Raw genomic sequence first — 13246 nt, 5'->3', positions numbered from 1 at the left:
AATAATAATAATAATAATAACTGTTGCAATGAATAGGGAATTTCAGCAGGTGTCATTTGTATGCAAGCAGCACCTGGTGGAATTCCCTCCATCACAACAGTTAAAGCTGCAGGAGCCCTGCCCTCTTTTGTATCTGTTCAAGAGGGCAGGGCGCCTGCAGTTTTAACTCTTGTGATGAAGAAGGGATTTCACTAGGCGCTGTATGCATACAAACGACACCTGCTGAAATTCCGTTTTCTATACAACTGTTAAAGATGCAAGAGCCATGTCCTCCTTTCCATATGGTCACCCTAACCGGGACTTTCTGCATGTAAACGGCATATTCCACTGGGCCAGGGTCCTTCCCACTATGCACCAGGGCCCTCTTCCCCCCCTCCTTTGTAATGTACACACCTATTCAGGAGAACAGGTCTCTTGCATGAAAACACACCTGATAATAAAATGATTCCTCTGTTAGCTTTGCTGCAAGGAAAAAAAAACTCCCAGCATTCCCCAGCCAGCACGTGCTGGGAGTTGTAGAACTGCACCCACCCACCCTGTCCAAATAAGCATAAGATAGCGTCCTATGAGGATTTGCTCACACAGCAAGCCATTGGGGTGGGGTGGGGTTTGTCTAGGGTGATCATATGAAAGGGAGGACAGGGCTCCTGTATCAATACAGTTGTATTGAAAAGGAAATTTCAGCAGGTGTCATTTGTACATATGGAGAACCTGGTGAAATTTCCTCTTCATCACCACAGTTAAAGCTGCAGGTGCCCTGCCCTCTTTTAAATCTGGTCACCCTAGTATAGGTCCTGCAGCTTTAACTGTGGTGATGAAGAGGGAATTTCACCATGTTCCCCATATATACAAATGACACCTGCTGAAATTCCCTTTTCTATGCAACTGTTAAAGATACAGGAGCCCCTTTTCATATGGTCACCCTAGCGTTTGTCCCCTCGTCCTTGGATCGGATCCCTTGTGACGGGCAGTCCCTGCTCAAACCAGGACTGCACAATCTTATCTGAGATGCATCAAGAGTGTTGGTTCAGTTTGTTCCCTGTAGCTGCGAGTTGAGCAATGATTAACTGAAGGCAACCGCTGTGGAGGCATCCTGGGGTGTACCGAGGGGGAAAGGAGCCCTCGGATGTCCAATGACAGTCACAACCTGCGGCAGCAATTGAGAGAGAAATGAACTGGGCCCCTAATTTCTCCTTTCCCACGAATCCTTTTTGGGCGCAATGTTTGACTAGGCTTGCTGCCTAGCTGTTCCACCCCCTCATTTTTATTTTTTTAAAAAAGTATTTTAACTATTTTAAGACACGGTGGGGGAGGGGGGGACTCAGCCCAGTGCGTATGAAATCATCATAAGCAAGATGGATTTGCTTGTGATCCAAATCAGGTACGGAAGTCTTTTAAAACATTCCCGGTGCTCAAAATATATACTTATTTGGCCGGACTGTCTGAGAGGCGATGCTTTGTAACTTCTTGCTTTTGATACTAGCTGTTTTGATGTTATGATGATGTTTTAATGGTTAGCCGCTTTGTGGGCGGTGTGTGTTTTTAAAGAGGAGCTTGGTACAAATTCTTGAAATAAACAAACAGGATTCTTCTTCCCGGGAATACACCACTTTTTGCAATTAGATTTCACTTTTTATTTATTTCTCCTTTAGTTTTTTAAAGGAGGATATAAGAAATCTTTAGATTTGGAAGCGTATGTCGGTTTCACTGGATTTGCTGCGACTCTATTCTCTATTAGTCGCTTATCCAGCTTCGTTCTATTTGTTGAATGTTGCAGTCCCACGCACGCTTACAAGGGAGTAAGTCCTACTGAAATCAGTGAGCTTACTTCTGAGTAAACACGCATAAGAGCGGGTTGCCTTTTTCTCCTCAGCTCTTTTTCATCCGGATATATTTACATAAATTTCGTCCTCGCTCCCCACAATTTGGGAAATAGTGTCTCCGTTATGCGCATGCGCTTCCCAAGCTAATTTTTTAAGAAATTAAGCCCCTACATGTTCTAAGAAAAATTCGGAGGCAAATACATGCTGGTACGCATGCGCATATCGACTTGTACTACAACTCCCAGGAGCCATTGGTGCCAGGTCTTCTCATTGGCCATTTAAAGTTCTTTTCAAAATTCCAGAAGAAAGCGAAGCACACCAGTGACAGGGGAGAGGCGAGTAGAAGAGGCGCTCGCGGCGAAGGCTTATTGCGCATGCGCCAAAGTCCACCCACGTTATTGCCCATATCGGCCGGGAAGCTGACCTCGCCCGCTGCGCATGCGTCCAAATCTGACGTATGAAACGCGCATGCGTTGGACTCCTAGGGCCCGGGAGCGGCCGGTGCAGCCTTTCTACGCCATCTTCAGGCGTATGCCCCACTTTTATTTATTTATTTATTTCCCTTTCCTTGCGCCTGCAACGAGCGCCGCTCTGCTGCTACCGAGCCGGGCTCTGAACGGTAGGGGGTGAGAGTGAAGATGGCGTTTGCTGCAGTGATGGGAGTTTTTTTGGTGGGTGGCGGTGAGAGAAAATAGTGGTTCTTCGCTTTGCGCACTACCAGCCCCCGTTGCATGTTGGGAATTTGGCTTCGTTCGCTGGTCCGCGGCCGTGATGCATGATGGGAGTCTGGTTCTTTGTGGGATTTATTTTCGCTTCCATGCAGTGTGAGAGTCCAAAGCCTCCTGTTTGAAAATGAAGAAAGAAAAGCTGAATGAAGTGAGATTTGAAAGGAGAAGCTAAATGCACCAGTTAGACCCTGAAGTCATTGATGCTGTTCCTTCAAAATAGAAAATTCCTGCCATCAAGGATAAAAATCAGAATTGCCCGTCTTTAATACTGTCCTTTTCTTCCCTGGAGTTAGCACTGGCTTTACAAAGAGGTTGGAAGAATGGGTGCATTTATTTATTATATTCAGCAAGGGTGGCTTTTTCTACCATTGCAGAGTCTATTTCTTTCCCAAAGTTCTTGGCAATCCATGGCCACTTCTGTGGATTGCCAAGACCCACCAGGGTAGACATTCTAGACACTTCTTCTGCCGGTTCTCCTTCTCCAAGCCACCAGAACGCCGTGATACCCATCCACAAAGTCATATCTAAGTCATATACTCTTGAGTCATATCTGTTTATGTTTTAGTTTTAGTCAGTACTTTAGGAAATACAAAATTATATACACATATATAATATACAACTGATCTAGTTTATCCAATAAAGATTGAAATTAAATATTAGCAACATTTTAAAATTTCAAATCGTAGATACATACACCAAGGAGTAAACCCCATTGAACACAAGGAAACTTACTTCCAAATAAAACATACATAGAATTGTATTGTTCTATTTATTATTATTAGTTAATGTAATAATTACCAACCCCTTCTGTGCTCTACTGCAGATTAGAATCCCTTCTTCATCTATAAATATAGAGAAAGGGACATTATTTACCACTTTGCTTTAAATACTTACTCATGTGAAGAGTAGGTGCTCTTTTCTGGTGATCCAGGAACCTAGGAAACTGCCGTATACTGGCCCATTTAGCTCAATATTGTCTACACTGACTGGCAGCAGGTCTCAATTTTAGACTTAGGTCTAGCTGCAGATGCTGGGGACTGAACCTGCAAAGCATGTGCTCTACCACCAAACTACAGCCCTTCTCTCTAGCACAGTGGTGGGGAGCTTGTGGCTTTCATGACCCCAGCCCACAAACCCAATGGTCAGAGTGATGGCTGTTGTAGTCAACTGGAGGGCCACTGATTCCCCACCCCCGCTCTGCACCCCTTGTGCAACAACAGATACTATGTCAATTGGGTTTTGTGACAATCAGGATTTCCCTACCACCACCTCCAGTTCTGGCTCCCTGGAAATTTTGTCAGCTTTACTGCTTGTTCATAGAATGAAGTAGTACAGTGGTAGAAGGCATCGTGGGAATTCAGTATTTTTAGTTAGTTTTCCTTTTCTCCCCCATGCTCCCCATCTCCTTCAGTAACATGGCTCTGGTATCAGCTGATTCCCGCATTGCCGAAATCCTCGGGGAGTTGCATCAGCTTATCAAGCAGACACAGGTAATGTGGCCGCTTTTCCAGAGTATCTGAAGCTATAGGAAGAGGGGTGGGTGAGCTGGAAGAGGCTGCATTTGGACAGCACTTTAGTCAATGGTAGGTGGAGTAGTCAACTCACGGTTGTAGTTTTTGCAGGTACTCCCCACACAACTGTGGGTGGTTGAGGCTGGCCTTGAGTGCATTCATAGTCAACCTGGCATTTGACTGATACAGCCCCCACCTCTCTCCCCACCCTCCCTCTCCCTCAGTCCTCATGGTGCTATCCCAGCAGTCTCTGCAAGTTCTGGCAGCTGTAGCAGAGCGGCTGGCTCACTTTTGGTCACTGTTCCTACGGAACTGTAGCCAGACAACAAAGTCCATCCAATAGGTCGCAAACTCCACTGGCTCAGTTTGGACAACACAATAACCACTGGTTGTGCAAGAAGACAACTGTGCAGCTGGTGGATTTCTCCAGTTTTTTTGGACGACAAACTCAAAAACCCGACAAGACGACACAAATACCACCCATTGACCATTCCATTGACAGTTGAGTCCTAAAACCGCCGGGGGTTATAGTGTTGCCAGAACGCAGCCAGAGAGAGTCTTCTCATCTTCTGGCTGTCCCCAACAGGAGAAGGAAAGGTCTTTGCAGCTGTTTCTTGGGATGGGTTTGAATTTGCGGCGGCCATTTTGTTTTGGTGCTACGTCAGAGTGTCTGCATAGTTATGATTGACTGAGGCTGGGTGTGTGAAGAGCACAGTTTGGACATCAAAATAGGAGTTATATTGCCAGTAATAAGGTAACTCAGAAGCTCTTTCATTACCAGGAGGAACGATTGAGGAGTGAACACAACCTGGTGAACATCCAGAAGACACACGAGAGGATGCAGACGGAAAACAAGAGTGAGTTGGGACGGCAAATCTTGCAGCTCTTTTGTGGTGGGACCACTCTTGGAATCCTGTGTACAGCACCCTTTCCCAACCCGGCCCTTTCCAGATGGGTTGGATTGCAAGTTCCACTACCTCCGTCAGCATGGTTGTGAATGCTGGGAGTTGTAGTCTAACACACCTGGAGGGCACCACGTTGTGGAAGACTGGCGTACAGTTCAGGTTGGTGCACTGACGAGAGGATATTGTGAAGCTGGCGAAGGTGCAGAAAGGGACCATCAGAATGATCAAGGGGCTGGAGCAACTCCCCTATAAGGAAATACAGAGGATTTTTAGCTTATGAAAAAGGCGAGCGAGGGGGTCCTGATAGAGGTGTAGAAATGATCAGGCATGTTGTGGAGAGAGATAATACTAGAACCTGGGATCAGCCCATGAAGCTAAATGGTGGGAGATTCAGGACACACCTAAGGAAGGATTTCTTTATTCAGCGCATAGTTAAACTATGGAATTTGCTACCACAAGGTGTAGTGATCTCCGTCAACTTGGCTGGTTTTAAAGGGGGAATCAGACAAATTCCTGGAGGATAAGGGTATCAGTGGCTACTAGTCACTGTGGCTATATGCTATTTCCTGGATCAGAGGCTGCGTGCCTCTGAATGCCATTTGCTAGGGAACCGCAACGGAGACGGTTGTGGGCTTCCCATGGACATGTGTCTGACCACTGTGGAGAATTAGATCCTGGACTAGACAGGCCTTTGGTCTGGTCCAGCACGGCTTGTTTTATGTGCTTTTAAAGCTGCCTTACGGTCCGCAAGGCCTCCGCTCTTTTCCAGCTGTCTGAGATATCCCATGTCTAAAGGGCTCGGAGTGAGAGACAGAACGGGTGTGAGGCTGAAAGCGAGGCCTCCCGCGTACTGCCTCATCTGCCTATTTTTCTTCCTCTCAGTCTCTCCGTACTATCGGACCAAGTTGCGGGGCCTCTACACAACAGCCAAGGCCGATGCGGAAGCTGAATGCAAGTGAGTGTAACGGAACATGTTACACTCCTGTGGGGAGGCCTTGACTCCCTTTCCAGGTTTCCACTGACTCTTATTTGCCTGTTCTTTGCCCCCCCCCCCCTCCAACTTCCCAGCATCCTGCGTAAAGACTTGGATAAGATCGCTGAGATTAAGTCGCTTCTGGAAGAACGCCGGATTGGTGAGTAGGCTGGGGTCCTGAGGAGGCAAGGCCAAAGGCGCTGGGTGGGTGGGTGGGCCTGCCTTAGTGCTCTGGCAGAAACTGTGCCCACCCCATGCCAGGCTAAGCCAGCGACGCTGAACGCTCCAAGGGACTGTGGGAAGCAGGGCGAGAATGGGATGGAGCCACCCAGTCTGTTTTGTAGGCCGTCTTTGGGTTAGCTTGACTTCTCTTAGCAGTGGGGTCGTGGGTGAGAAAAGTAAAACGAGGGTCCTCTCCTGCTGCCAAGAAACTCCCAGTGAGGAGGCAGCGTGCTTCATTCCCTTGCCTGGCTTGGGGAAGGATGCTCCTGCCTCCTAGTTACATGGTACAGCCCTCCGGCATTCTCTCAAAATGGCTGCCTCTCCGGCCCTTTTAGCCTATTTGCAGACTCCACCTTCATCCTCAGGGCCAATAGTAGCGAGGGGGCGTGGCTCACCACACTGAGTTGAACTTTGGGTGCCCTGGCCAAGAGAGTCCTACAGCCCCCGAGGCAACCTTCCCCAACCTGGTGTCCTCCAGATGTTTTGGACTACAATTCCTATCATTTTTGGGCATTATCTGTGCTGGCTGGGGCCGAAGTACCAGTCTGGGGTATGGAGGGAGCCTCAGGTTGGTTGTGAGTGAGGATGTGAGTTATGGGTTGGAAACACATCCTTTAATTTTGACTTTCCTGTTAGTGGTTCGGGGGGACGTGTTAAGTTTAAAAGAAAAGGTCCATAATTCCTCAGAAGTAGGGGATCATAAGACTTTGGTATCTCAACTCATCCATGATGAGAAGAAAGTGACGGCATTAGTGAGAGCAGTTGAACACGGCTGAAACATGGAGATTGCCCCCAAAATAGACTGCCTTGGAAGTTCAGAAGAGATATAGACTTTGTTCAGACAACACGCTAAGCTGTGGTGGTTAAGCATTTTGAGCTAAACGTTATGGTTTAGCGTGTTGTGTGAACCATTCTTACACCTGGTGGCTATTTGCTGCAAAAGGGGTAGTGGCTTAACTTTGGCATAGCATTTTGTCTGAACAGGCCCGGTGTGTCATCCTAAGCCAGAGTTAATGAACCTCTTCCAGCCCATGGGCTGAATTCAGTTTCCAGGAAGCTCTCGGCTGCATTCCAGTTGTGGGCGGGACAAAAGAGGTGGGTGCAGAAATACCAGCCTATTTTAACTTAAAGCTCTTGCTGCCAGTAAGTAAGCCATAGATTGGGGAATCTGCCTTTTAGATTGGGGAAAAGCCAGGAAACCACTAAATGATTGGCAGTCAAGGGGAAAGGGGTGAGGCTAGCTGAAGGGGGCGAGGCCTTCTGGGGAATCCCCAAGGGCCAGGTCAGGCCCCCAGGGGGGCTGGATATGGCCTGCAGGCTTTAGGTTCAACACCCTTGTCTTAAACTGTAGAGTTGGCTTTGAACAGTTAGGGTGCAATCCTATGCGTGTTTAGACAGAAAAAAAGTCCTACAACTCCCAGCATGCCTTTTCTGTCTAAACACATATAGGATTGCATTCTTAGACTGTTGCCTTGAATCTGCCCTTGTTGGGGTACTTGAGTCCGGAATGATGTTTCCATACTAACGAAGTCCTAATTGGCTTTCCTCTCCTCTTACAGCTGCCAAGATAGCCGGCCTTTACAATGACTCGGAGCCCCCGCGCAAGACCATGCGCCGTGGTGTGCTGATGACGCTCCTCCAGCAGTCGGCCATGACTCTTCCCTTGTGGATTGGGAAACCTGGAGAGAAGTGAATTATTTAGAAAGTAGGGGGGGGGCGGAAGACCCATTTTGAGCAGTTACCCTTCAGCCACGCTTATGTCCCTTTATTCTGTATCTCCCCCCACCCCCAGGCCTCCTCCACTCTGCGGTGCCATCCCTGCCTCCAGCGATTATGTGGCCAAACCAGGGGACAAGGTGGCCGCCCGTGTCAAGGCCGTGGACGGGGATGAGCAGTGGATCTTGGCTGAGGCCGTGAGCTACAACCACGCCACCAACAAGTGAGTTGTGTTCGGAGGATTGTACAAGCTCGTGGGCTTACTGGGTTTCTACCTGCTTTCAATGGTAGTGTTTTGCTTGTGATGCTCTGTGATTGAACAGACATTTGGGCCTAGGAATGCTTATTTAAACCACTAGAGATTATGATTTTAAAGTCTGCGGTCTTGGTCGGCTTTCCTGCCTAAAGTCTTCCGGGGAAACATTTATGGAATTCCCAAAGGGAGAAAGGACTGTCCAGGTCTGCAGTCTCCAACATAATGGCTGTGGATGACATTGCGCCCTGAGACACCTGTTTTGGCACCTACCTGACTCCCTGCCACTTCTGATTTTTATTTTTTTAAAAACTCACTAGAATGCTGGCGTGCTGCAAACCCGAGACTATCCGCCAGTGTGATTTTTATTTCAGTTCAAAAGAGTAGTTTTGTGTTTTGGAGCTCTGACCCCCACCTCTGCCTTGTTCTTAGGTTCTTGGCAAGTTACTTTTCTCACCGTGTTGCCTTCTGGGAAATGAGTGTTTTGTGGCCGACCAGGGCAACCATTTTAACCACTGGGCATGCCCAAATGGCAGCCATTTTGTGAGCCCACCCACGATGAAATTCCGAATCTGCCACCGATCCAGAAAGGTTGAGGATTCCTGGTCCAGGTTTTCAGAGAAAAGAACGCTGCTGCTCTCTGCGTGTGCATGCATCTCTGCACACTGATCCTAAAATGCTGTATGGAATCTCCTCTCTAACAGCTCGATAGTGTGGTGGTAGCCTGGCGGGAGAAGGACATTGCCAAAAAACTTGGCTTGGTTCCAGTGGGTCATCTTTGCCCTGTTGTCCCCTTTGGAGATGACCCTTGCATGTGTGTGTTTACTCTGGCATCTTCTCGGATGTTGAAGCAAACGTTCCGTGATGAACATTTAGGCAAGATTGGGTAAAGACATGGATTTCCCAAATTCCACTTAGGTCAAGGGCCCGGAGGTTTCCTCACCCAGCTAGTGCTAACAGAGGTCTTTGAGCTGAGGCTCTGGACTATGTTTTGGTCCTGGCTTGTTGCCTCTGGGGCCCACAGTCCGTTGGCAAACAACTCAGATCGTGTTTGCCAAAAGTGGTGGGTTTCTTGTGCATCAAATCTGCACAGAATTTTAATAACAAAAGAAAAACCTTTTAATAACAAAAGAAATACATGTGAAAACACCAGCGAAATTGGGGCCAGCATTCCCTACAGAATATAATAAAGAGGCTCCTTGCAGATAGAATAACACCTTGGCAGTTGGGACAGGAAGCTGTATCCCAAACCTGGGATACTGGCTGAAATATACTAGCCCAAAACCTACTTTTAAAAAGCAAGGTTACATCTAGTGGCATTGGAAATTTGTAAATAACTACCTAGTATCTCTAAGTGTGTATATAATATATGTGACCACTGAGGAAGACCCTCCTTTAGGGCCGAAATGCGTTTGGTCTGTGTGTGTGTGTTTTTTAAAGAAATCCTTGACTTTGAGTCTTTGAATGGGTTCCTAGTCATTGTTAATGTGATTTTAATGGGTTTTTAAATGTCAGACTACACAGCTCTACAGTGGCAATATACTTTTTTCTGCACTAGTGAAACAATGTATTAAAAGGCTTTTATAATATCTACCTTTGTAGTATATGTGAACACGGATAGTGATACGATCCGCCCCTTTCTCTTACTTTATTGTCTTCACTTTAAGGGGCCTTGATAGCTCTTTTGCTTATCCACGATTCAGTTATACTCCATCTTCTTACTTCCTCTGGGCTGTCATGTGGTTTCGGTTCCTTTGCATTCTCACCTGGCGTTTTCTCTTCTCCAGGTATGAAGTGGACGACATTGACGAAGAAGGGAAAGAGTACGTAGTGATGGGACGGTTGAGGGGGAGGGGGTGGCCTGCTTGGTTGTGGGGGGGGGGGGAGGGATGGAAGACACCAGATTTGTGTCCCTCTTTCCTACTGGATTTCAACCTCTTCTCCGCAGGCGCCACACCCTGAGTCGGCGTCGCATCATCCCCTTGCCCCAGTGGAAGGCCAACCCTGAAACAGACCCTGAGGCCCTCTTCCAGAAAGACCAGCTGGTCCTGGCTTTGTATCCACAAACAACGTGCTTCTATAGAGCGCTGATCCACACTCCGCCCCAGCGGGTAAGGAAGAGGCCAAAGGACAGTTCTTTAGTGGGGAGGCCATCCTGTGCCAGCTGACACTGTGCTTAGGGCGCAGTCCTGTCCGGATGCCCGTCCGCCTCTGAACCATGCAGAGAGGGGGAAGAGGGTGGAGGCAATTCCAGCTAGATGGGCGTTATCGCCCATCTAGCTGAGGCAGAGGGAAGGAGGCTGGCAGATTCCTCGTAAGCTGTCCTCCCCAGTCCCTTCCCAGCCCACAGGAACGCCCCCTTTACCTCCCCTCCATGGTTGCTTTTGCACCCGGTGTGGTGGGGAGGGGGCGGGCAGCTCAGATTCCTGGGTCCAAGTCAGAGCACTGTCTCCGACCTCAGAGCCAGGAATCAGACCTCTCCTAGACACTGTCCAGGGACCATAGGTTTGCTCTCCCCATCTCCTATTGGTCTTCCGCTGGGTCATACGGACCCGCCCAACATGAAAGCTGCCTTGCTGGATCAGCCCAAAGATGCCGCTAACTCAGGGGCAGGGAACTTCCGCCCACGCTGCCTCCCCCTTTGGCCTTCAGCTTCCCCTCTTTGGCTGAGGAGGTTTGTCCCATTCACAGTGGAAATTCCATACGTTCTGTATTATGGGAAAAGAAGACCTGTTCTTACGTCTGTCCTGAAGCTATCGTAAGTTCTCATTACTGTGCTGGGACATGCTGGGAGTTGTAGTCCAAAAAATCTGGAGGGTGCCAAGTCAGGGAAGGCTGGCGTAAGGCAATGAACCTGGAGCCTCTCCCCCCTGTGATAATATGTACCTGTCTCTTAGCCCCAGGATGATTACTCCGTGCTGTTTGAGGACACCAGCTACGCGGACGGCTACTCTCCGCCCCTCAACGTGGCCCAGCGCTATGTGGTGGCATGCAAAGAAACCAAGAAGAAGTGACAGTGCCCCCTAGTGGGTGGCGGCGGTGTGGCCTGGCGAGGAACCGGAGCAATCCGATGGGACTTTTGCAATTGCAAGTTTAATACAGCAGCAACTAAACAGAAATCCAGCAGGTGCCGGAGACACGTTTTTTACTCCAAGCAGTGTAAATCCCAACGTGATTCAAGCAGTCAGCTCTCCACCAGGGGAATGTGTTGCAATTTAATTAGACAAACAACTTCCAACAGTTCTCTGCCGTTGTGGGAATCAGCGGCTCCTTTCGGAGGCAGCCGTGCTAAGACGTTGCAATAGATACTCCTGGATGAAGAGGCCATTGCTTGACGCACGTGGGGATTTATGCTACTTGGATGAATCAACGTGTCTCTTGCACCTGTTGGATTTCTGTCTGTGTCTGCTTTGTGGCAGTTGAGATTTAATAAAGCACCATGTTTTTGTCATCCTTTTCTGGGTGTTTCTTTCTACCCGAAGGAATTCGAGCACCAAGGCAGGGACAAGGCTTTCAGTGCCCCACGGTTTGCCATGGAGCAACTGAAGGTTCAACCAGTGAGCCTGGATTAGTGGCTTTCCCAAGGAATGAGTGTTGGGGGATGGGCTGGGGGGAGTTTCCTTTCGGCTAAGAGGATTACTGGGCAGTCTCGCCAGCTTAAGAGCTTCATTTCACTTTGGTCTCGGTCCCATTCTTGGCAAGCTCATGAGGCAAAAGGGTTGCTTCTCTTCTAATTCTGTTAAGAAATTACATAGGAAGCTGCTTTATACTGTGCATCTAGCCCAGTATTGTCGACACTGACTGGTAGCAGCTCTTCAGGGTTTTAGGCGGGAGTCTTTCTTTGCCCTGTCTGGCAAAGGCCCTGTCAGGGACCTTCTGCATCCAAAGCATGTGGTCTATCACACTGAGCTACGACCCCTCTTCTAATAAAGCGGGGGTGCAAAACCTCAGGCCCAGGAGCCAAATCTAATTCGGCCCTCCCTAAGTTTCCCTAAACGGCCGCTTCCCCCAGCCCCACCTCATTTATTTATTTTATTTTATTTTATTACAGATTTATACTGTGCAACAGCCTAGGCTCTCTGGGCAGTTTACAACTAAAACCATACTATAATCCAGATTAAAACTTTAAAAATCACATAAAACCAGAATAAGTTACAGTCCAGAGAAGGCTTGTCTAAAAAGATATGTTTTCAGGAGGCGTTTAAAAAATAATTTCATTTTCCGCCTCCCGAACACACAAGGGAGGGTTTTCCATAGGGGAGGGGTTACTACAGAGAAGGCCCGCCATCGAAGTTCTTCATGACGATGTTCTCTTTGCCTCAGAATGACGAGCAGGACCTCCTCTGATGGTCGTAAATGGCACCTGGGTGTTTGCTAGGTATCTTGGTCCCAAGCTCCTTTCACCCACCAACTGCTGGTGTGGATTCCTGACTTGCCCTCATTCTAAAAGATTGAAATGCCTTTCCTAAGCCTTAGTTACTGACAGTAATAGAGCTCCAAGCTAAAATATGCTGGTATTTTTGGACACCCCCCCCTTTGCCTTCAGCTCCACCCACCTCTGGAATGAGGCCCTTGAGAGCTTCTCTCAGATGGCATTCGGCCCTCAGGTTCCTACACCCTTGCAGTAAGGCTTTGCGTAAAACCTTCCATACATTAGAATTGCCTTCCCCAACCCAGTGCCCTCTGGGTGTGTCGGGATTACAGGTCTGCCGTCATTCTAGCCAGCATGGCCAGTGGCCATGTAAGCCAACACATCTGGTGGGCACCAGGTTGAGGAAGCCTGAATTAGGACATCGGACGTGACCACAGTGACATGGAGATGGAATAAATAATCTTGGGATTAAAGATGCTCTAGTTTTATAATTAGCTATGTAGCGTTGAACCTGGTCAGCAATCTGGAGGAGAGACCGCTGGAAGCTCCCATGTAAGAGCGGAATGTACATAAATAAAATGAAACGGATTTGGAGTTTTGCCAGGCCTACTCAGTAGTCCCGCTGCACCCTGGCATGCCCACTGGCAAGTGGTATGGCAGGACTGTTGCTTTTCTATTGCTTGCCTATTGTATATTTACAGAGCTCTGGAAATGTTCTATTGAGGGTGTGGTTTATGGACTCT

At 48.2% G+C, this 13246-nt stretch overlaps 2 protein-coding genes across 5 annotated transcripts in view; one reads left to right on the top strand and one right to left on the bottom strand.

Annotated features, from left to right (window-relative positions):
* The first annotated feature begins 1164 nt into the window (after positions 1–1164).
* Positions 1165–11582, top strand: SGF29 (SAGA complex associated factor 29). 4 transcript variants are annotated; one of them, XM_063137897.1, is made up of 10 exons: positions 1165–1381; positions 3963–4041; positions 4844–4919; positions 5850–5922; positions 6036–6100; positions 7722–7851; positions 7955–8101; positions 9919–9954; positions 10080–10242; positions 11029–11582. In XM_063137897.1, the coding sequence occupies exons 1-10, from the start codon at positions 1356–1358 to the stop codon at positions 11143–11145; spliced, it is 912 nt and encodes a 303-aa protein (XP_062993967.1). In that variant the 5' UTR covers positions 1165–1355; the 3' UTR covers positions 11146–11582. The 4 variants fall into 4 exon arrangements, with proteins under 4 accessions (XP_062993967.1, XP_062993970.1, XP_062993968.1 ...); XM_063137898.1 differs by lacking the exon at positions 1165–1381 and adding an exon at positions 2289–2442; XM_063137900.1 differs by lacking the exon at positions 3963–4041 and having other exon boundaries at positions 1315–1381.
* LOC134406458 (zinc finger protein 436-like) overlaps positions 10527–13246 on the bottom strand; it is a 190107-nt gene continuing 187387 nt past the window's right edge. The window contains exon 6 of the transcript XR_010025972.1: positions 10527–10548. The gene's annotated coding sequence lies outside the window, so the exon portion shown is untranslated. The remainder of the gene's footprint in view (positions 10549–13246) is intronic.

Source organism: Elgaria multicarinata, chromosome 11 (assembly GCF_023053635.1).
Source record: "Elgaria multicarinata webbii isolate HBS135686 ecotype San Diego chromosome 11, rElgMul1.1.pri, whole genome shotgun sequence".
NCBI lineage: Eukaryota > Metazoa > Chordata > Lepidosauria > Squamata > Anguidae > Elgaria > Elgaria multicarinata.
Note: the sequence above shows the minus strand (reverse complement) of the source record. Positions and strands in the feature narration are given on the sequence as shown.